Below are 23,546 nucleotides of genomic sequence, written 5' to 3' on the forward strand. Positions count from 1 at the left end.
ACTACATAGGGTGAGCTGTATGTGTGCCTCGCTGCGCAGAAAGCTAGCTTCTCAGAAATGCCCTCATAGTCGGGAACTCGAACAGAACTCTTGAAGCCGCGCTGCTTAGCTCAGTATCGACGTAGATTACCTATCCATAATTATCAGTGACTCTTCCTTCTTGTGGCGAAGATATTTCCTGGTGCCCAAACAGAGAGCTGTACGTACTTTGACAGGGCTCAGGAAGCTCCTGCCTAATTGCTCTTAGCGCAGGAAAGAAACGTGCGAACATTCAGTGTCGTGAAATATTTATTGTCCAACTCCAGGTTTACATGTTCCCGTTCAAGCGGCAATTCAGTAGTCGGTGTACCTGTCTAATAATTAACGGGGGATTAACTTCACAGCAGCCAAGAACATTGCTTTGCAGCTAGTAGAAGCATAATGTGGCCACATTGTTTTGTCACTATAACCACAGGCAAACCCTGAAGAAACAAGAGACGGTCGCATTCATAAAGGTTTATAGCAGTCACAACAATTCACCGCAGTTGGCAGAACACACGTTTATAAGCGATAATGTTTCAATTCCTTGCGTTGTGCCTGAGTACTGCTGTTGTAAACGAGACGAATGTAGCAGGGTGTACGTACTGCTGGAGGCTGATTTTGGCTCTCATCGCTGTGAAATACTTCTTTCTCGCGTGTCCCTTCATCTAAGTATAAGGATTCACGTGTTCCACCGACTGTGCAATCTAGCAGAAGTTAACGATGAGTGGGGTTCAATTCATTTAATTTCAGGCTTGACCCTTATTTTTGCACAACAATTAGCAGAATATTCGAATGGTTCAGATTCCACTTTCAGTGGAAAAAGGAATGTTGAAAAATAGCATAAAAATCACTTTTCATTCTCGAACCGTTGCACACAAATTTTCGACATGCATTTAAGAGGCATTAAGGGTGTAATTGTGATAATCCTTGTACTAAAAAAATTCAGCTGAGAAACTTGGTGAAATTTCATGCAGAAAAGCTGGGCGAAAGACTGAGACTGGCAATAAGTACGTCAGTCGAAGTAGCAGGCAAAATATAATTTTATTATGCAATGACCACGCACGGAAGAGCAGAAACCAATGCATCGGCTTTCATGCAGAGTAAAAATGTATAGGCGGCAGCAAAATGAAGTCAAGTGAATTAAAGAAAGGAGATTTTGATTTTGGGCTAGAAAAATAGAAGACTGGCTATCACACAACTTTCCTTTGTGAATCAACTTAAGTAAAATAATCTTTAAAAAACTCGCCATTAATTCTACGAAACTTTGTTGTGGCTAGGCGTTCGCCTCAAGTGGCTTGTGCCCATTTTTTTCTTAGTTATTTTCTGCATCATACTCCTAGACCAGGTTCAGCAAGCGGAGGCACCCAAATCAGTGTCTCTGAATAATTTTTGTGACATTCGTTGTGAAAAAAAAACGAGATTTGCTAGAAAAGAAACTAAGGTTAGGTCGCGCGCATGACTAATTGCTTAGCTGAGTAAAACATGAAAAAAAACGCTTTCTGCTGAAACAAACTTTTCTATCCAGTGCACTACGTGGACATTGGAAGATCCGTGCATCAACCTTTCCCATAATATTTTTAAAGAGCGTTCAAGCATCACGGCTTTTTGAAGCTGATATTTAATGCGGGACCACCACGTGTGAGGCGCCATTAAGTGTTCCACCTCATGTCATGCATCGTGCAATGAATTCTTTCAATACACCGCTCATTAAGCGTAACAAAGTTCCCATGGCGGTTGCGAATGCACAAACTTACACATCTACCCTCAACAGAACGGTCATTCGTACGCAGCATTCTTTCTGCCTGTGCGGACTTCGTTGCCAAGCAAACCATACTTTATGCACTCTCCACTTAAAAGCCTTTTAAACCTCCTGACCGCGCTAACGTACAGGTGGGCCTAATTTCCAAAGACTAGAAATTTGAGGACAAACTGCTTTCTGCCAGTACCATAATGCGGTCCACAAAGTACACAGAGCTAACACTCGTGCCTGTTGTTATTCTCCCCGAGCAGTGGCGAAATTTTAGGGCTCTTTCAAACTACAAATGAACACAGCGTAGGAGTCGAGCGGGAGTAATCAAAGTCGAGAAAATGTGAAGGTAAGTGAGAGAATACAACGTTAATGACACTGGCTTGGCGACAATACACAGGACTCTATATCATGCACAAACTACCAAGACAAAATGCCTCCTTGAAACGAAGAAGGGCAGCAAGTTTTCCAATGTCTCTTCGAGCGCTGAATGCCTTGCTTGGAGATCACGGCATGCGTTTGCTATAATTAGCAATGTTCTGCTTCTACTCTATGATCCCGGAGTGGTCCAGAAACAACTCAGCGTGCCATGAAGCCCACACATTTCCTTCTCTCCTCACTGGTGCTAGCGCAGAATTACTCCGTGAATTCCTCCCAATGTAGCATGTCGCCAAAGTGACGTTTGCCGGTGCAAAAAACGTTCAGCGATACTCCGCAAAACCTATTGTTGTGCAAATGCTACTAATACACCCTGAACTGTTCCCTAAAACTGATAACAGCTTGGCATTCCGCGCTGACCGCTTGCTACAGGGCGGCCGTGACGCACTTACAATGCAGAATAACAGAAATGTATGGAGGTGCGGCGACGTTTCGTAGCTGGCCTTCTCGAGCTAAGCTCACTTGAATCCGCTCTATTTCCGCTTTCCTTCCCTACGGCTGCCGAAATCGTCCCATTGTGACTGTAGGCATACGGCTGTGGCCAATGAATGAAACCCGTCACGTGGGACAGACCGTCTTTTCAATATTTTGAATAACCCGCTACCAAATTAGTAGTTCCAGCTTCGTAGCTTCCAACTTCGGGCGCTGGATGTAGTCGCCATTTCTTTTGTTTCTTTGGTTTTTTGACCGTCTCAGGTTTCCTTGGAGAAGGAATGCTCGAAAATGGCTTTCTAAAATAGGTGCGACTAAAAAACACAAGCCGGCCAAGCAAGCTCATGGCGCAGTAAGCGTTTACAGGGGTGGGTACGGGGCGGCGCCACCTGTCTTTCCCCCGCATCAGCCTCCGCACTTGTGGCAGGAGCAGTCCTGGGGCTCCTCGAGGAAGATGGTCATACTTCCGTCGGCGCCGTACAGCTTCTGGCCGTTCGGATCGAAGCAGTCCTGCAGCTGTATCTCGCGCCGGTTCATGTAAGTCTCGCGGCAGCAATTGCATTCCTGCACAATGGGAAAGCAAAATCACACGGGGCGGCTGCTAATCCAACCACTCTTCCCATTCCCAGCAAAAGTCTTAAAGTTAGGACCGCAGAAAATGGTCGGCCCGTTGTGCGCTATTTCAGCGGACTTTCAATTTCACCGCTTTATGTGGAAGTCGCGGCGGGTTATTTTCTCTGGACAGTTCTCTTGCGCTCAAGCAGGTGCATATGTTGAGCAGTATATTGAACATAATCCGTGATATACATGGTCAGGTGGAGTTCAGCTTATATTTTGCTCTGTTGGTGCTTATCCACGCATTTCCTAAAGTGAATTCTGAAGAAATTCTTCCATAGAATAATTCAAGAAATGTGTCTTGCTGTCAAGTAAAGTTCATTGCAGTGCAGAAAATACCTATATGATGTAGATTTCATATATACTGCGGTGCAGAGCCTCGGTTTCAGGTATGCGCCTCTAGAGGTTGCAGATTAGTTAGAGGAAATATGCAGGAGCCAAGAATATTCCGGGGTGGCATGGTTATTTGAAAGAATCTCACAAATTGCTCAGGACGCTGTCACGTGATGAACGGTCCTAGTCATTGGATGGTGAAAAATTTGAACGTGCATTGCGAGATAAAAGTGATGTTTTTGTACAAGATTATCTGAGGGTGCCCTTTCTGATAAGGAAATTCACCGACTCATGAGACCTTTCAAAGTCGTTAAAAGGGCACCACACATGCGACTGAGGCATGCGCGGATTCTTTGCGCACAGGGCATGTAGATTTTGGTGCCAGAGCACTAATCTGGTGGTTCAGAGCCCTTCAAACTTATCTTGTATTTGCCGCTCAGCAGCCTGAAAAAAAAGGCAGAAAAAGATATCACATAAATATCCTCGACTGTGAGTCGAACCCGCGGCGGCCCGAACATATGAAAGGCCGCCGCGCGAGACCAATAGGCTTTTTTTTTTGGAGTACCGCATTCCTTTTCCTCGCGCCGGGAGATTCTACGAGACCGACCAGCTGTGCGGACGTTCGCGGCAAGCGCTCCCGCCAGGAAGCTGTTTTTAGGCGTTCAGCTTGGGCCTGCGGGCCTGAAACCAACGCGAAAGAATTCGGATTGACACTCCGTGCAAGAGGATACCAGATTTCGGGCAAAAGGCGCACTATTTCGCATTTCAAGGGACTTTCCAGCTTTCGGACGAGTGAGGTCTAGCTAGACCTAACGCCCAGGCCTAGAGTAGCATATCTCTGCATCAACGGGAGCCGGCCCCTGGGGCAGCCCTGTGCCCACCACGATGATAAACGCGTCGGCGGAGACGAACTGGCCCCCTCGCATTTTGATAATGGTGAGTGGGACACCGTTCTCGGCATACACGACCGCATAATAAAAAAAGGCGGGAAGCACGGGAAAGCCAGCAGTAACGATGGCCTGAACGCCGCCGAGAACTTTGGTGGGAACGCCGGTCTGCACTGCGCCGGAAGAAGAAATCGACTAACACTCACAAGGAGAGACAAGACACGAACATCCAAAAAAAGGCACCGATGCCGAAGTTCCCGGACAGCGACAGTAAAATAATCTTCAGGCCCAGAGGCTGGAAGTGGCCACGTACGCGGCCGCGCAGCTACCATATGAAGACGTCAAGTACGAAGGCGCTTCAAGAATCAACTCCGTGAAAAACACGGACACGATCTGCACGCCGAATCGTCCACGCGCGAGCACCTACGTGAGTATCAAGTCGATAGTTATCGGGGAGAAGGCCCTCGACATGGCACCCTACGTCGCGGCTCCCGACGGTGCCATGAAGGACGTGAAATACAACGCCTACAATATCGGAACACCGGAACAAGTCCGCCCAGGCTTCATCAAACGCAACGTGGACATCATCGTACTCAACGCCAGAAGAATCGGCAAGTCGAGACCTATTCTGATCAACTTTGGAGAGAAAAAAACTCTCCAGACAAATCTTCTACTGGGGATCAGTGTTCATCGTCTACCCGTACCGAGAGCGGGTAGAGACCTGCTACAACTGCAGGAAGACAGAACACAGGACGGATGTGTGCTATAAGTCACGGGTAAAGCGTTGCCGCAGATGCTGAGAAGACCACCCAGAGCCACCGGAGAGAGAACTGTCAACATGCAAGGCCGAATGCATCGCAAGCGGGGGGGGGGGGGGGGGGGTTGCACAACACTGGCAGGCGGAACTGCAAGTATCGGCTGGCCTAGAAGGAACTCTAGAAAGCCAAGAACGACCAGGACCAGAAGCACATGACTCCGGACACCAACCAAGGTCAAGGACCAGGGAGCATAACGGCTACCGCCAAGGCTAACGCGGGAGAAGCAGATCGAGCTCCTTCCAACCGTTACCAGTAACCAGAGGCGCCAACTCGGGTCCTGACAGAGACCGCAGCTCGTGCAAATGAAGAGGGTCATGCAAGAGCGAAGACACGGGCAAAAAGGTGAGCTCGCCAGGTAAGGCCTACCCTTGGAAAACCGCTTGAGAGAAGGAACTGGTAGAGCAGCTCGCTAAGAGAGCAAGAGAGCTACACACCCTAAAGAAGGAAATGGCGGAGATGACTAAACTCATTAACGGTAACACAAGACAGCCGAAGGTGGACGAAAACCACCTTTGCAACAATCACGAAACGTGATTCACGCGCCTCCGCGTGACACAAACGAAGGGGGATACATCCAGAACGCGATGGATACGGACACCAGAGTCCCCACAAAAAGACCTCTACCCGGAAAGAGAAACGCAGACGACAGTGCGCCCAAAAAGGCGGCAGGAAACCCAAACGAGGGCGCATCGATCAGTATACACATCAAGCTTAGATCGGTCGTGAACACGCTCTTGAAACGGGTTAATGGTCAAGTCGCTAGAGTTGACGCCCTTACCGCAATGGTGGACAAAATAGCCGAACGTGCTGATAATCTGACTGCGAAATTCGTCATGTTCAGGGAACAAACCATGGCTTGCTTCCATCAACTTATTTAACGACTGGCAAACACAGAAGCCAGGCTTCCCCCGCTGTCGGCAACACCCTCCCATCGCTGAAACTGCAGCAACAGCTTCTATAGGACGTCATGGGCCCTCAACAACAAATTAGACTCTGGAAGTGGAACTGCAGAGGCTTCCAGTCTAAGAGAGAGAAGGTGCAGGCTTACAATCAAAAAAGATAAACGCACCGGACGTACTCACCCTGCAGGAGGCAAGCGGCACGGTTAAGTTAACTGGCTAAGCCGCGTCCACCGGCTGGAAGTGCAAAGCGAGCACAAACTCATGTCGTTCATAGCCATGTCAGTGCAGGAAAATCTGACGGCAACACAACACGCACTCGAAAACACAAGCGAGGGCTACGTAGTGTCAGAACTATTTCCCGAACAGAAAAGAAGTCTCTCTATTCTGAATACACACAACTCATTGAGAAACCGTGGGACAGGGCTGGCAGACCTCTTACGGAAAGCCATTAGACTATCTAATAAAAAAACACCTGTAATCACAGATGACTTCACCGCCCCGCACCCGGCATGAGGATACTGGAGGGCCTCTCAAAAGGGAAACAAACTATAGACAGAAATCCAAAACTTGAAGATCACGCTACTAAACAACCCACAAGACCTCACGAGGATAGGCAATAGCGTCAGTGTGGACACGTCCCCAGACTTGACAATAGGCAAACACCTAGAGGATGAGAGGTAATCAAACAAAGGACACACCTTGGGTAGCGATCACTATGCCATAGAGATTGAAGCGCAAACTAGGCCGATGAAAAGGAAGCTGCGCGAAATGGAACTGACAGACTGGGATACTCTCATAAAAGTCAAGGAAACAACCGCTGCGCGGAGATATCGGATATAAATCAGTGGGTCAAGACACTCAAAAGAGACGTAAATAGATACACTAGAGAGGCCCCAACCACCGGAAATGACATCACAGCCTCGAGGCCGGCCCATATGTGCGAAGCCCCCGAGAGCCTCATGAAGAGCCGCAAAAAGCAGAAGCACAATAGAAGGCTGAAGAAGAAAAATCAAAACTCGAGAAACAAACAGAAGACTACACAAACGAGCTTCAGAGTCAGCTCTGGGGACACAGTTGCGATTAAATGAATCGCGAGCTAGGGCGCAAGAACACGTGGCATCTTCTCCATTTTCTAAACCCAGGGCAAACTAAGTCTTGCGGCACAGAGCACCTGAAACGATTGGTTCACAGATAACAGGGAACGGCCGCAGACCTAACAGAAGAACTGAAGAGCAGGTACCTTAACACAGGAAAAGAGGGTTCATCTCCGGCTTACCGAGGAACACAAAACGCAGAGCTAGATGAGGACATCTCAATAGCGGAGGTATGGAGCGCAATGAATAAACTAAGAACCACGGCGGTGGTGGGAGCAGGTGGGGTAACCAACAAAATGCTAAAATACCTAGGTCTAGTCTCTGTCACGGCATTCACAGGATACCTAAGTGAAATATCGAAACGAGGTAGTCTACCTTCAGAATAAAAAGTTGCCAAATTGATCTTTATTCCTAAACGCGGGAGCAACCTTGAAGTAGGTAAGTTAAGGCCGATATCACTAACGTAGTGCCTGGGGTAGCTGATGGAGCATGTAATAGTAAACAGGCTCCAGGGATACGCAGAGGACAGGGAGGTAACTTCTGAAATGATGCTAGGCTTTAGGCGCAAGCTGTCCACGCAGGACGTCATGCTCCAGTTGAAAGAGACATCATAGACCGGCCCAACAAATGAAGCGCCGAAGCTATACTGGGCCTTCACCTACATAAAGCTTTTGATAGCGTCAAACACGAGGCCATACTAACTAAACTGGCGGAGATTTCCCCTGGAATGCGGACATATGATTATCTCATTTCGATGGAGGCGAAAGCTGGAGGTGCGTGTACTGTGCGATATCAGTGCACGATAAAGAACCCCAATTGGTCGAAATTTCCAGAACCCTTAACTACGGCATCCCTTATAGCTAACCGAAAGAACAGCAGAAATAAAGCTAGGGAATATCCAGTCCGAAACTTTTAAGCTGGGAGCCAACGGAGCCCTGCAGGGCTCAATACTCTCTCCTTTCTTAATCAACCTGGTGTTGAAGAGCCTACTGCCACTATTGAAGACTTTCGAAGGGATCAAAGATACGCTATATGCGGACAACCTAATATGGACACACACAGGCAAACATGGCAAAATCAGACAAAATCTTCAGCAGGCGGTCGATATTGTCCAGGAATACGCGGAATGGGCAGGGTTAAAATGCTCGCCAAGCAAATCCGAACTTCTGGTGGTCCGGAGAGCGAGCAAACGCGGTACCAACTCAGGAGACATTCTCGTACAGGTAAATGAGACACCAGTAGCCAGAGTAGATAAAATTTGGGTACTAAGGCCAATAATACAAGACAATAGAAAGAACACTGAGACAACAAACTGAGTTAACATTAACATGACAACCAGGCTCATAACGCGAACAGCTAACAAAAGACGGGGAGTCAAAGAGAACGATCTGTGCCGAATGTTTGAGGCTTTTGTTATAAGCAGAATAGTATACGCCATACCCTGCCGCAAGCTAGAGCTGGCGGATAAGAGCAAAATAGGCGGGATCATAAGGCAGGCATATAAAGCAGCCTTCAGGCTGCTCCACTGCACCCCTACGGAAAGACGTCTTAAACTGGGTATCTAGAACACCACCACAGAACTATGCGGGGCACATATAGTTGCGCAATTAAGGAGGCTCGAACCTCACCCGCTTGGAAGAATAACCTGAGTAATCTAGGACTCCATGATAGAATCCCGGAAAGAAACGGGCAGGCAAAATTACCGACCGAAGTGAGAAAATTACTCACTAATAAACCAATTCCAGAAAACATGCACCCAGTTTTTCACGAAGCCAGGAGGAGAGCAAGAGCAAACGCCCTTGAGGTCAAGCTAGAAAGCTCAGAATACACAGTCTATGTAGACGCGGCGGAATACAAAGAAGGCGACTTCTTTGTGCTCGTTGGCGTGAACATCTCGGGTGAAACATTAACGGCCGGTTCGGTCACAACAAAGAACTCGGGAACAGCGGAGGAGGCGGCTATCGCCGTGGCAAAGCAGTACCAAAGCAGTCACCATAATTAGCGACCACAAGGAGGCTATAAACAATTTCGAGCGTGGTATGATCGCACAGGAGGCAGAACGAATCATAAGACATCAAGACTGGAACCAAAGAGAGGTGGAACTAAAATGGGTGCCGTCACATTCGGGGAACAGGGGAAACGCGCTGGATCCCAGTATAGCTCGGGGTTATGCCAGCCGAGCAGTGAGCCGGGTTGAGTCCCCAAATTTCGCAAGAGATGCATTCATATCCTTTCACGAATATACCAATCAGTTTAAACTGGAAAGGAGGATATATCTGCCACCAGACAAATAGAGAGAGAGTGAAAAAAAAGACACGGAAAGGCTGGGAGGTTAACTACGCAGCGCCCGGTATGCTGCCCTACCCGTGGGAAGGGGAACCGAGGGAGAGATAGAAAGGGGAGAGAACAAAGGGAGATGATCATTTTTCCACATGTCCGTTGGCCATTGCTTTCAGGGTACACAGGGCACACACTGATAGTTCACAACCTTGCACTCAGTCCTGAGTCCTTCAAGAACTTTAAAAGTGCCTTCAAAGCTGTCCTCTGCGATGAAGGCTTACTTCAAGGACCCAGAATCTTGGGTTCAGTAAGGGGCCGAGGATCTAAACGGCGGCCACCAGACAAAAAACTGGACAAACGCAAGGAGGTAACGTGGCGTCGGCTCCAGACACGAGCCTTCTTGAGCGCGTCAAGAGTAGCACTGATGTATCCAACACAATAGAATCTGACTTGGAAAGAATGCGGCCAGGTAGCCGGATACGATCAACTTCTATAGAGCTGCAAAAAGGCGCCGCCATCGGCGGACCTGCTACCAGTCTTTTCACTTGAGCGGTGGGAGGCTAAACTGGCCACCTCAGACCTATTGACGCAAGTCCGGGCCACTGAGTGTGTTCACAAGGCTGCCGATAGCCATGTGCTCGAAGACTTCTAGCGCAGCGCCCACTAGGGTTCAGCGCTGGCAATAAACGCTTTCCATTCCAAAATCCCCGCGCCGCCGGAGCGTCATGAAGCTGTCGCTATATACCTTCCAGATCCGTTTGCGAGGAGAGGGACTTTGCGGCACTCTGAAAGCTTTTGCCGCAGCTGAAGACGCCTCGTGCTAAACTGCAGCACACTCTCGCGCCGTGCGTTGCAGACCGTCTTCTTAACAGTTATGCGCCCTTCCTTTTCTCAGAGCCAGCACAAAGTTACGAGTGTGCTGATTTTGAGGAAAGGAAAGGCACTTGACTGGCTCTCCTGGGTCACGGACACCTCAACCTCGCTTTTGAGTGTGCGTTCACACAATATTTCATGCTTAGCAATACTGAACCGCGTTATTTTTTGCCGGCCGCTATAAAAACAGCTTCTTTACTCACCAAGCAAAAAAAAGGAAAACGAGTCCTAACGGCACTAGACATCGCTGGAAGCTGCTCCTCTTGAGCATTAAAACGCTAGCTTCCAGTTTACCCGTCTTTTTGTTCTTTTTTTTTGGCGCGAAATAAGTTGCAGTCGCCGAGGTTGGTTGGGTTATACCATTTCTACAAAGCTGTATAGTACTAACAAGTGATTTAAATTTTATTGTGCAGTTCCTTATTGTTTGGACATCTCACCGTCTTTCGACAGTGCATCAAGACTCTCGTTTTCGGTCACTGGGCTTAAGTGCTATATTGATTGCCGAGCTGATCGAGCCCGCGTTCGCCCTCTAGTTTTCAAGTCTACCGCGAAGACCTAAATTGCCGCAGTTTCTGACAGCTGTCCTTGCGAGCAGCGCATTCAGAAAACACAGCAGATATGCGCCTCGTTCCATTGTTTTGTCAGCACCCATTCCCCCTCCCCCCTCCCCCCCCCATCAAAGAGTTGACATTGTTTACGAGCGTTACCTGCACTGCCACTAAAAGCGTGTTTTCATAGGAAATCAGAATAATTGATGTGTGCTCAGAACATGGTAGCACCATGCACATCTCCGGCCGCTTAAACGTCGACAGTTTGCACATTCTCCTCGTCACAGCGAAGGTCAGTATGGCTGAGGTCATTTCATCTCATCATTTAATTAATGTGAGCGACCTCACCGCCCTTCACCGCTCATTTCCGCACCCGAGACGACTAGACACGACCGACTGACTGCGACGCCCTGGCCACAACGGCACAAGGCATGAATGGTTCTCTGGAGCCGCTTATGACCGATGGGCTTGGAACTCTGTTAATCACACCTTTTTACCAAGCGTGCTCTTCTGTCCCTTCCTACTTGGATCCGCTTTCCACTTGTCTTTCCCACACGATCCGAACAACCAGATAACATTAGCTCGCTGAAAGGTGCATTACGAAGGCACTGCCGGCCCGGGCATGCCACATCTACTTACGAAGCTGTGATAGTCGAAAGCTGCTTTTACTGAAACACATAGTCCTGTGAGCTAGCATAGTCTCAACGCATTTAATAGCAGAGCTGGCCGGAGATTTCCCGAAAAGCATGCGGCGAAAATTTGCTACAACTTTTATTCGATGAAAACAATGAATTTTGAGTGCTGCATTTCGCAAACACGCCAGAACGATGTCAGCATGAAACATCCATGTCGGGAAAATAAACCTTACTAAATTTTACAGTGCGTGCAAATCACAGCCTTCTGCAAGACATAAGGATGTGCAATAACACTTCTGTTGGGCCTAGTTGGTGCATGGTGGTACAGATGAACGACGTGCGCAAAACTTCCGACGAACCACATACACGCCAGTCCTTGTGTTTCTCCCGTGTATGTGGTTCGTCGGAAGTTTTGTGCACATCATTCATCTGTATCATAGGGATGTTAGGTCAGGTAATTTGCCGCGACGAAGATATCCCCACTTCTAAACTTAAACTGCATTTTGATATACAGTTTGTAAATCATGTAAGCAGGAATCTGATAACTGAGCACAGAGCAACGAACAGTGCCGCAATTTAAATCTTTCTAGACAAAGCGTAAACTGTTATCAAATCTAATAAAATACGTACTTGCGCGAAGAAGACAGGGCACCAGGAAAAAACTCTTACAACATGTACAGAGCTTCTGCATATGTCGTATGTGCTTCTTGGTTTTGAATAATGCTCTTCGTGCAAGTAGATACGTTATTAGATATGAGCCACCAGTCCAAACAAAAGTATTATTTGTTTTGAAGTGAAAGAAAAATTTATTGGTTGTGAAAAAACTACAGACACATGTATACTCGTATAGAGACCAGGGTCCCGATTCCGAGAACTGCAAGGGGTTCCAACTGCCTGCAGTTAAATACGCTATTAGTTACCAACGAAGGCACGCAAATATTGCATTAGGATTCAAATAAGAGCCACGAAAATTTTCAAACATATTCACAACAAAAAATCGGGTGTGTTACTTCAAATGTCCCTGAGGAAACCACTTAATTCTGGTTCAATACGGGGCTGGGATGACAAAAACGAACTGGTTGTAGATGGACTGGGAAATAATTTCATTTTCAGAAGAATGCAAATGTCGAGGCTATATAACTGCAATTAGTTTGCCATTTCCGAGCTGATAATGTTTTTGAGAACAAACCTATTGCAGTTATTGTTTTAAAAATAGTTTTCAATAAACTCTTAAAGACGGCAGTATATAAATTCTCTGAAATTCTCAATTTCAAAACACTTGTGAACGCGATAATGAACTGACAATATGCAAGTGTTCTGAAGTCTACATTCGGAATTCACAGTGTAATTACTATTCGAGACGCGTAGTGCCTGATTTTAGATATGTTTTGACGAGGGAATAGGCATTTCTTTAGTATTGCTCCAAGCAACAAGTCAGTAACTGGAATGGCAGAACGAATTCATAGTATAGTGAGAGCAGCGCGGGTTAAAGAGGAATCATTTTTGAAGCACTCTAAAGACAACTGCACTTAAGAATTGGTTACGAGGTACTGCAACATCTCTCTAGGCCAACAAGTCACCGCAGATTGGCCACTATAAATTCAGAGAAATTGCTCACAAAGTAGATCTAATCATTTTATACTACCGGTACTCAACACGGGTTCTAGATTTGGGGCCAGCTAAATGCTTAGCAAAACAAAAAAATAGGTTTAACTTTAAGAGACCGGAAGCGGGCAGAGCGCGGGAGGAAACAAACATGGGTTAATGACATCCTAGTCGAAATCAACAGGAAGAAATGGGCTTGGGCAGGGAATGTAATGCGAAGGCAAGGTAACCGCTGGTCTTTAAGAGTGACAGAGTGGATTACAATTGAAGGCAAGCTAGCAGGGGGGGGGGGGGGGGGGGGGGGCGAAGCTAGGTGGGCGGATGAGAGCAGGACGCTTGTAGGAATAGGCTGGCTGCAGCTTGCAAAGAACAAAGTTAACTGTAGTGGCATGGTACAGGTCTTTGCCCTCCAGTGGGCGTATCGAGGCCGATGATGACGTTTATGAAATGATGAAGTGTACTGAAGAAAATTTAGGATACCGAATTGGATGCGAGAAGAAATATCTTGTAGGTAACGTTAAAAGCAGAAACAGAGAGATAGAGGGGATATAAACCTCGACAGGCCATGCGGTTTGAATACTAGCTCCTGAGTTTCTTTTATACGATTGATGCTCCTCAAGAAGATTTACTCGACATGTAATTGAACTGTATCAGTCACGAAACAAACAGCTTCGAGGTAGTGCAGTTTGCCGGAGCAAAACTATAGAGAAACCGCATGAGAACTATCGGAAATCTGAAATCTTATCTAGGTGTATTCTTTCTGTTAGTTGGGCACGAATGTAGGCTTGTTTTTAACGCCTGTTTAACACGAAAGAGTTTCATCCATTGATTCCGACATAAAGTAATTGTAATGAAATTCAAGCCAGAAGAAAGCTATTAACTTGTCGTCTCACTGTCGTCATTATACCACGCTAGACAAAGCACAACACGCTTGATGAGCCTTTCGCTCTTGCTATGGCTGTTACGACGAATGTTTATGTATTGCAGGCGCAGAGGCGAGTGGGCGCAGTGCCGACGCGGAAATGCGGCACACTTTGATCGCAGTACACGCGACACAACAATTGTAGTGAATTGCAAAATATTTGATTTTGTAAGCACTTTACTTGCACAAACAGGTTTTTACATAATCTTAATGAAAATAGAAGCTACTTCCGGCTCTTTAGCAAAACCAGTGCTAACTGTAATTTTCGTTTACGCAAAGATCTCGAGGAAACATGTATCATGGGGAAATTTTCTTTTTTAAATGCCAGCTAGTAACCAACTTGTAATACCATAAAAAAGGCAGACATTTTACCCCACAATTTAAAAAAAATTCGTAACTAAAGGGCCCAGAATGTGCCTAATAACTACATGAGCGCCTTTTTTTGTAAGGGATTGCATTCCAAGAGAGGAAAATATGGCTTGACGCGGCTGGAAACAAGATAGATAGAGACGACGTTACCAGGTTGTGCTGGTTAGGCTGACCGCCGTGTGGACTACAAAACTACTTAAAGAACCGTCAGCAAGGCTGTCATTCGGCAGTGGACATTACATGGCTGCCGCTGATGATCATGTTATTTACTGACGCAGCGCATGAGCTACGCAGGGTGGCGCTGAGCTCACACTTTCTTCTTGGAACGCTGGACAGTTTTGTAGCGATAGCTACACTACGGTAGCATTCGGAGCCTTCAGCGTGGCGGCGCCGCCACCCTGCGGCTGCGCCAGCACCCTACGGCTGCGCCGCTACCCTGTGGCTGCGCCTCCACGCTGTCACGTCGTTGGTCACGTGGTACGGAGCAGCTGCCATTGGCGCGGCGCCGTGGCTGATCACGTGGTTGGTCACGTTACCAAGTTGCACTCGGCCAACTGTAGCTATCGCGTCACTGTAGGTTTAACCAGAGCTAAATCACCACCACATTTTCAACTGTCGCCTCAGGGCAATGCACCCTGGACTGCGCCTCCATCTTCTCGGTAATGTACTGCGTCGCGAAGCAACACTGCTTTGACGTCTATGGTTGAGTGCTGCATTTACAAATCAATACACGTTCCGCAATGAGATGGCCGACAGCCTGCTTGTGGAAGATGTGGATGCGAAGAGACTGTTTTACCTCTCCTTTGTGAGTGCCTCATTTTGGCGACCTAAAGGCGTACGCTGCATTGCTAGACCGCCTCGATACTCGCTCTTTAACAGAAGATAATATCCTGAGTCTATGGCAACAACAACTGACTTCCTCCGAGGCCTACAACGCACTGTTTCCCTTTCTGAGAGCGACTGGCTGGAGGAAGCAGTTGTGACTGCGCTGCTCGCTCCTCCTCACTTTCCCTTTTCAATCCCTTCATCACTCCTCCCCAGTGCAGGGTAGCCAACCGGAACAGCCTTCTCGTTAATATCCCTGCCTTCCCTCTTGCTCGTCATCTCCCGCTCTTTGTGGTTTACAGGCTAGATGGTTCCGAGAAAATCATGTGGGTTTAAGGTCGTTGTGGTCATTCCCAGCCCATCCGATTACGAACCATACCAATGGCTCCCTTTGGCTCCGTATCAGATTTCTCCAACCTTATCCGACCTCGATCTTATCCGAGCACAATTATTTTCCATAGGCTAAAACATGAAACGTCAAATAACGCCAACTCCGAGCGCAGGTCTATATGCGCACTAGATTGTCAGAACTATGGTCAATCGAAAACGACTCTTTCGATACAATGGTACTGAAAGCAACGTCGCAAAGTCATGTAATCCTCCTGAGACGTGAAAGCGTAAAATTTCTCCAGTAGATTGCACAATTCAATCGCATGTGCAGCAGCCATGTAAAGACGTCTAGCGGTGTAAAAAGTATTTCTCAGCAAGTCTTAGAGCGCATGCTGCAATCTACTTAGTCTCTTCTAAGTCGTACCGTTTCTCGCCTCCTCGAGAGCTCTCCACGAGGCGGCACTCGGTGCAGGCACGTTTTACGGTGGGAACCAAAAATCCAAGCGGTAAAACGCTTTTAGTTCCTTTTAGCACTCGTAACAGAGAAAACGGTAGACCAAAGCACACGTATGTGCAGGGATAGGGCTCATATTTTTTTTATGATCCCGAAAGTTTATGCGTTTCTCGGGACCGCATATTTTTCAGCTCATAGCCAAAAGTTTGAAAGATGGAAACAGACAGTTCAGTCCTAATTTAGAGCCAAGCAAACATATATACCAAGCCCTCAAAAAATTGTGTGTGTGTGTGTGGGGGGGGGGGCAATATTACGGGTAACGGGCGGATATTCTGTGAACTTCAAAACGTGACCTACGGCGAAACGGCTTTGGAGTCGGTGCGTTTCCCTCCAAAGGCGCATTTTGTGACGTCTCGTTTTTTCCTTCCTTTACCACTAGCGTCTAGATTTGGTGACGTAAGCCAGCGCGCAAAGCCGTTGGCCACCTGTGCCTGCATAATTGTTGTACAATTTGAAGTGCCAAAATTGCACGGGACAACAATGACTAGAAGACATGGTGAGTTATTTGCAGTGTGAAGCAATGCCACCTTGCTTCTCCTATCATGCTGCGCATTGGAAGCGGCCTCAGCGTTCGTTCGGTAGTGAACTCACTATGCATACTTTAGTTCAATGTAATCTAGCAAATATATTCGTATTCATTATTAAAATTATGAATAGACCCTCTTACCGAAATTCCAAAGTGGGGTGTTGATGCCTGCAATGAATAGACAAGGCAATTGCGCATTCTCATCATCTCATCATGCGAAAAGCATTTATGGCAACATGCAAGTCATTCCAAGCGCATATAATAAAAGCGATAGAGTGAAACATATTTCCAGCAACAAAGCGTTAAAGGTCTTTCTCAAGGGCAGCGCACAAGCATTTATAGAGTTGCAGTGGTTCAGACGGCATTAAAGCACAGGCTTCAAGAGCAACTATTGAAATATAAAAACAGACAGGCATCTTATTACGAATGCTGCTCACGTTTTTTTCTCAACAGCCAAAACATCGAAAGGAGCTACGATACAGCATCATGCGGTCTTGCTTCTTTTAAAAAGCATTGTGGGAATGAAAGCTGCACTAGAACTATGAAAGCATGAGCAGGGGCCATACTTTGATGACTGCTAGAGAGGTGTGCTTATACTAAACCTGAGAGAGTCTACTCAGGAGGAACTTTGAAGAACGTCTGTTTTACCTAAAGTCCAAACTTTAGCGATGTTTGTCGGCGAACAGGCACCTAAATGCCTTTCATGGAAGTGCGTTTCTTTACTAGGATGCGCGCTTTGCCGATAGAGCGACCAGCCGGCCAGTTCCTGTGGCAAAGCCAGGGACTATTACGAACGTAACATCAGCTATTTGTGTAATCTGCTTTCATGACCGGTCGTATACGCGCTCTCAGCGTGGTCATAGGGGAATGATGCCTTCATCATAACGGACCCCCATGTATGGTTTTGACAAAAAAAAACTAAATCTGAGCTCATTCAGTGTTGTCTATAATGCCACCTATCGAGAGCATCAGCTGAGCAAAAATTGAATTTTTGTTGGATTTTATACAATACACTTTAAAAGAACTTAAGAGTTATGATTGAGTATTGCATTGTCTAAATTTAAACAACCACAAAACATTGAAATAGAGCTGTCCTGAAATAGCTGCGACAAGCCCCTCCCAGCTAGCTTCCTAAATTCAACCCCCCCCCCCCCCCCCCCCCCGCTCCTTCATAAGCCTCGGGTACACAGCGCTGTTTGCCTTCACCTGATAGCTAATAAATAACACTACGCCACAGTAACACACTGCTGCTTACATCTCCTCTACATTAGGTGGGCGGCAAAGTCCGTTTCTCTCTCTTGTTTTTGAACACATCAAAACCACCACCTTCAGCATCATTATGACAATTTGCACCCTGTGCAGAACTATGGTCTCTCCTAATGAACGCCGATTTATCATGTTATTCATCTCCTGCGAGAAACGTGTAACGCAGCCTCCCTGATCTCGTCACTCCACAGAGTTTCTCCTTAGGAATCTACTGCGATTCCACATTAAATTCTTTGTCATACTCGCCTTTTTTATTTCAGACATAATATCATTAGCTCACTTTCCGTTATTAATGCACTCTGCACTCTTAATATTTCTTAAAATTGGCACCCTATCATTTTCCTTTGAATACCTCACTGCTTCCTCCGTAATTCAATCTCGAGCCTTTTCGCTATATTCCAAAGTTCTGCCCCCAACGTGCTACTAGCAAATGCAACTACTCTAAGCGTTCCTCTTGAGATACACTTGCAACTGCTATTCATCACCGGAGAATATCTGCAAATATGCGTGTCCACATTCTTATTCCGTCAGGAACTTTACTCTCATGCTCCCTATATACGGTAACAACATTCCGTTTCATACATCAGGTGCAACTCTATCAAAGCTAGTTTGTTTGCCCTGCCTACATTTGCGTTCAAGAAGCAGTGCTTTCCTTTTGATCAGCTAAAAATATAAAATGCATAGGCTGGAAGCTTATAGCCAGATGCATTTGTCGTGAGGTTGCTTAAACGCGCTGTTAATGCTGACGACACGCAGCAGCTTTATGCTGCCTTTGACCACTCGGCCTCAAAATAGCCGTGGAGTAACATTCCTCACTTTATTTTTTCATGCGGACTGTTTCCGAATTTTCTCAGCGTTGTGCCTATTGTATGAAATGAAGTATGCTTGCCCCAGACTACTGCTTAAGTTACAAACGGAAATTGTAAAGTATTGACTCTATCCAAGGCTCTGCAAGTTCATATTTTAATCAGTTCTATCATTCTGTTTCGAGAAGTCAATTATACGCAACCATTCTTCACAAGTGTCATAGCAATAAACTATCAGAGAGTTGCAGACTTGTGAGGTTGAGCCCTCTATTTTCTATTGTAAAGATTCACTGAATAGCAAGGACGTTGTTATGTCTCTTCGCTAGTCGCCATTCTTTGTTGGTAGTTTATCACTCTTCTTCTTTAGGAATATGTTTCCTCTGAGCCTCCGGAGTTAATTTCTAGCAAGTCTGCATACGCCTCTTCTGGATCATTATCACGCAATGCTTGCATCACTCCTCGTGGTTCGAGTGATGCAAATGCTTTCTCGGTTTATGATTTCAAACTATTCGTACTACTCAACCGTCTCCGCCTTGAAATCCTAGCCACAATTTTCTCATTTCTCTTCTCGCCTCCGAATCAGATGCCATAGCCTTTACCATAGGTTTCTTCATTCCTCAACCCGGGACAGCCAGCTGATCCAGCACGTCATTGGGTGCCTCCCAAAGGCCGCCCTGTCAACGTGATAGCACCGTATGCACGCGCTACTGCCTTTTACAAGCCATTCTTAGTGTTATTTGAAATTTTATTCCAAGCCATTTGGATCTGATCCATGATCCTGTTCGTTTCAAGGCTGCCATTGAAGTTGTCTCATCTCCAGCTATTACTTCAGGCTAGTTAACAACCGCCGTGCACATACTCAACCTTCCTGCAATGTCCCACTACGGGCCTTTTTGGGTATAAACAGAAAGATGAGCTACTCCTAAAACCTATATTTCTGATTCCGCGGCCTCTGTCATTCGAATGAGGTCATCATTAGCTGGCGTTGGATGTTTATTGCACTCTGTTTTTTGAATGGTAAAGTTATCGCAGTATCGTTTTCAGTTACCTGGATCGTTACTTTGTGCTTTGATTAATTTCAAAAAGTGCGAGATCAAGGGTCCCTCAGAAAGGACAGCATGATGTGCTGTGCATGTAGTAGTAGTAGATAAGAAAATAAGAACAGTAAATAAAAATAAAAACGATAAACAACTAATATGAAGTACTGCAAAGCCAGGTATAGCGTGTTTTTCTCTCGTGGTGTTATTGCAGTTTTCACCACGTGCAAGACCGTATTTAAGTATTACGTCAGCAACAGAGTATTCCTGAGAGATTATATGTTTTCTTCGCGGATCTTTGTCCCTGCTGGTTGTAAGTTTTTAAATTTTTGGATCAGTAATGCTTCTATGGATATTTTGTATTTAGTCAATTTGAAGCCTGATGATAAAATGAATTGTTCAGGTGCACCGAAGTTATCACTACTTTGATTGAAATGTTCGAAAACTGCCTTTTCCAAGTGCGTTCCTGTGACAGCTCTGTGGCCATTTAATCTCGCGCTCCATGATTGTCAGGTTTCTCCAATATAATGTTCCTTATAGGACGAGCATTCAAGCATGTATATCATATACGACGCGCAGGTAAATCTAGTCTTCATAACGAAGCTGAAGTCGTTCCCCGTGATTCTAACATTAGTGTCACTTTGTACGTGCTTATGGTCTTACATTTAGGTAGAAAGCAATTGTTTACTGTCAGCTGGTGTTCCTTATCGTGCCTAGAGTATGTTAAAATAGCTCTGCCTCATCCCGTACTGAAAAAGTACGCAAATATTTTGGCTACTGTCAGCATGTAAACCTTGTATTTGACATTTCCGTGCAAAACCCTAGACGTGACGTAGTTTTGCGGCAAAAGCGTTTATTGGTATTAAATCAAGCTCTCTTTATGAAGATATTGGTTAAAAACGGTTATGCTTGAGTTCACCATAAGAGTAACTGAAACATTCATTATGTACAAACAGGGACACTCTGGAGCTTCCCCAGCTGAAGCCAATAAATGTGAACAGCAAGTTTCTCGATTACGTGACATCCATGTTTTCTTGTTTTCCCACTTCAGTGGAGGAAACTTAAAAAGAATAGTATATATAGCATCTATAAATTATTCTGCCTTACGCACTATCCTATAATTGAAATTAGTAGCGAATTGATAGACGCAGACAAGATAAGACATGACTGGACAAGTGCTAGTCCTGTCTGTTTTCGTCTGCATCTGCTATTTGACTAATATTAATGAGTTTAGGCAGCCAACATCAAACAGCCGAACCAAAAAACACTTTAAATTTGAGTGTAGCAAAAGCTTCTGCTTGCTTCTTCAACGACGGGGCGAACGATCCGTTCGTTATCGCCGTCTTCAGATCTTCCGCCGATCTCTTTATATCCTATGAATGTGTCATTAGGTACCACTGGAGCAGGAATGAATGAATCCACGCTCGATACAGTCCAAGCTATGAGGCTCAAGTTTACAAAGAAGGCTCTTACAAGTAGATCAGGCTCATTTTAATCATCACATCAGCATGATCTGACTCATTTTAAGAGCGTTAGCTCTTACCCATCACGTTTCGAGATTTCATGGGGTCTGCTACGATCCTGAGATTACAGCGCCATCTCTGGCAGCAACTAGAAAACAGCACATCTAGCATGGAGACTTGTAGCGCATATACAATAGAATTGTAGAAACAACAACCTGCCGCGTGCCTATGATGACGTCTGGGTGCAATATGGTGGATAGGGGTGGAACTACGTGAGAATGACTTCAGGGGACGAAATGACGGCATAGTTTCGGTTGCTCGAATTCAAGATGGCAGCCATTAAAATTGTTTGCGCCCTCCCATACCTTTCCCCTCTCATTCCCAAAAAATATCCTACAATGAGAGGAAAACTGTCCTGTTACGGGACCTGTACATGTGTATACATTCGTTCCGCTATATATACTCCGACAGCAAGGGGCACCCATCTAGGCGCAGTTGTGTACCGAATTTGGTAGGCAAATAAAACGCTATGGGTTGGGTATGAAAATAAAACCCTAATTAAATAACAGGCAAACATTGCACACATGCAATTACTAATTGAAGCGTTACCACATCGCGCCGCAAGCCGAATTCTAGGCCCACCTTCACCCTCCAAACGAAGCAAGTTTCGTTTAGGACGTATCTTGAGGGGGTGTAACTCGACAACGGGCGCGTTCTTCTTCGCTTTCTTCTTCTTCTTCTTCTTCTTCTTCTCCTCAAGTAATATGGCACATACCCACGTGGGGGGGATTGGCCAAGGTATAGGGTAGAATGCCAATGAAGCAAACCTAACAGCTAACGCTCGTTACTTCAACGTCTTCCAGGCGGTGGCGGCTTTTTTTATTCGAATTAGTTTCCGTTCCGGTTATCTTGGCATTACAGGCCCGTTTCAGTAACTTAGTTTTCGAGAGAGAAGATAAGTGGTTTGCTACCAATTACAGTACAACTGAACTTATGTTAGATTTAACTATTTACCTCATTTAAACAAATCCTCCTGAAATGCAAATAAATGCCCTAAAATACACCCACAAAATTGCTGTAGCCGCTTGGGAAGTGTGGAACTATTCACGGCTTTCTGCAAATAGAGAACATGCTTTTCTCATAATATGCTGCCAGAAACTACTAGGCTGACTAATTTTTTTGGCAACAAAGATTATAATTTATAAGGGGCATCAAAAAAAGTCTGAGTCTGTTCATCGCAAATCAAGGTCTGGTGCTCCAAATGTGTCACTGTTTGCATTCTGCTAAGCTTACCACCACACATCATTCTCTTCGGAGCATTAAGTGACTTTAAAAAGTCACTTTAAAGTGAAGCTGTTAGTAGGCACATACACCCGCATACAAAACTTCTATACACTATACGCATACGCATACAAAAACTATACGCCAACCCGCTTCAGGCATGCTATGTATGTATCTTATTCAGTTGGAACATAAGCAAATCGTATGAGCCCTTATTTCGAACCATGGCGCTAGGCGAATGTCTTCACAACTCGTGGCCATTTTTTTCTGCCTCCCTTTCTTTTCTTGTCTTACATACCTGAGAATGCCGAGTCCGATAAGCTACGCCACCGATTACAAGGCATCCAATGTCTTTTCTTAGCAGCCGTCGAACAAGAGTCCCGCTCAGAGATGCTATATAAGGTTGACGTGAAGGTTCCATGTGTGACCTTCACTTTGATGTGGAACATGGTATGTGCGGAAACTAGAGGTCGTCCATTTTTCTAATATTTATACTGTCCAGCGGCACTTATGAAGGTTTCCGGCTTTCAGTCCTGGCCGATATACAGTCGAACATATAAGGTCCTTATTATAATTGTCGAACACAGCCTGGATCAAGCTATTAAAACGTGCGGAGTCTCATCAACAAAGATCGGATGTTGAAGTGTAGTGCAAGATTTCCGCCCGCCCATTCACAGTTGTGCTCAGAATCTCAGGCACTTGGAAGAAACGTCTGGTCATCTCGCGTCCAGGTTAAATTGCACACGAGAAAAATTTCGATTATTCCTATTACCCCTGTCACACGGGCACTGCAAAGGTTTTTAAGAATCAGGTCCCTATATCCAAAGGCGTAAAGAGTGCAGCTACATGAAAAAAAAATGTTGCGCCTTTGCCGCTAAGGGCGTTGGAGGCGAAGGCGCTCGTCAGAGACCTTTGGAGCCCAAAGGCGCGGCCTTAGAGAACCTGCGATCGCAGTGCCATCCAACGTCAAGAAGTAAAA

At 45.9% G+C, this 23,546-nt stretch overlaps 1 protein-coding gene across 1 annotated transcript in view; it reads right to left on the reverse strand.

The window, feature by feature from the left end:
* Positions 1-272: 272 nt before the first annotated feature.
* Positions 273-23,546, reverse strand: part of Pburs (bursicon subunit partner of burs) — a 32,290-nt gene continuing 9,016 nt past the window's right edge. The window contains exon 3 of the mRNA XM_077657406.1: positions 273-3,202. Coding sequence (XP_077513532.1) covers positions 3,044-3,202 — 159 coding nt within the window. The 3' untranslated portion in view covers positions 273-3,043. The remainder of the gene's footprint in view (positions 3,203-23,546) is intronic.

The sequence above is a fragment of the Amblyomma americanum genome, chromosome 3, assembly GCF_052857255.1.
Source record: "Amblyomma americanum isolate KBUSLIRL-KWMA chromosome 3, ASM5285725v1, whole genome shotgun sequence".
NCBI classification, from domain to species: domain Eukaryota; kingdom Metazoa; phylum Arthropoda; class Arachnida; order Ixodida; family Ixodidae; genus Amblyomma; species Amblyomma americanum.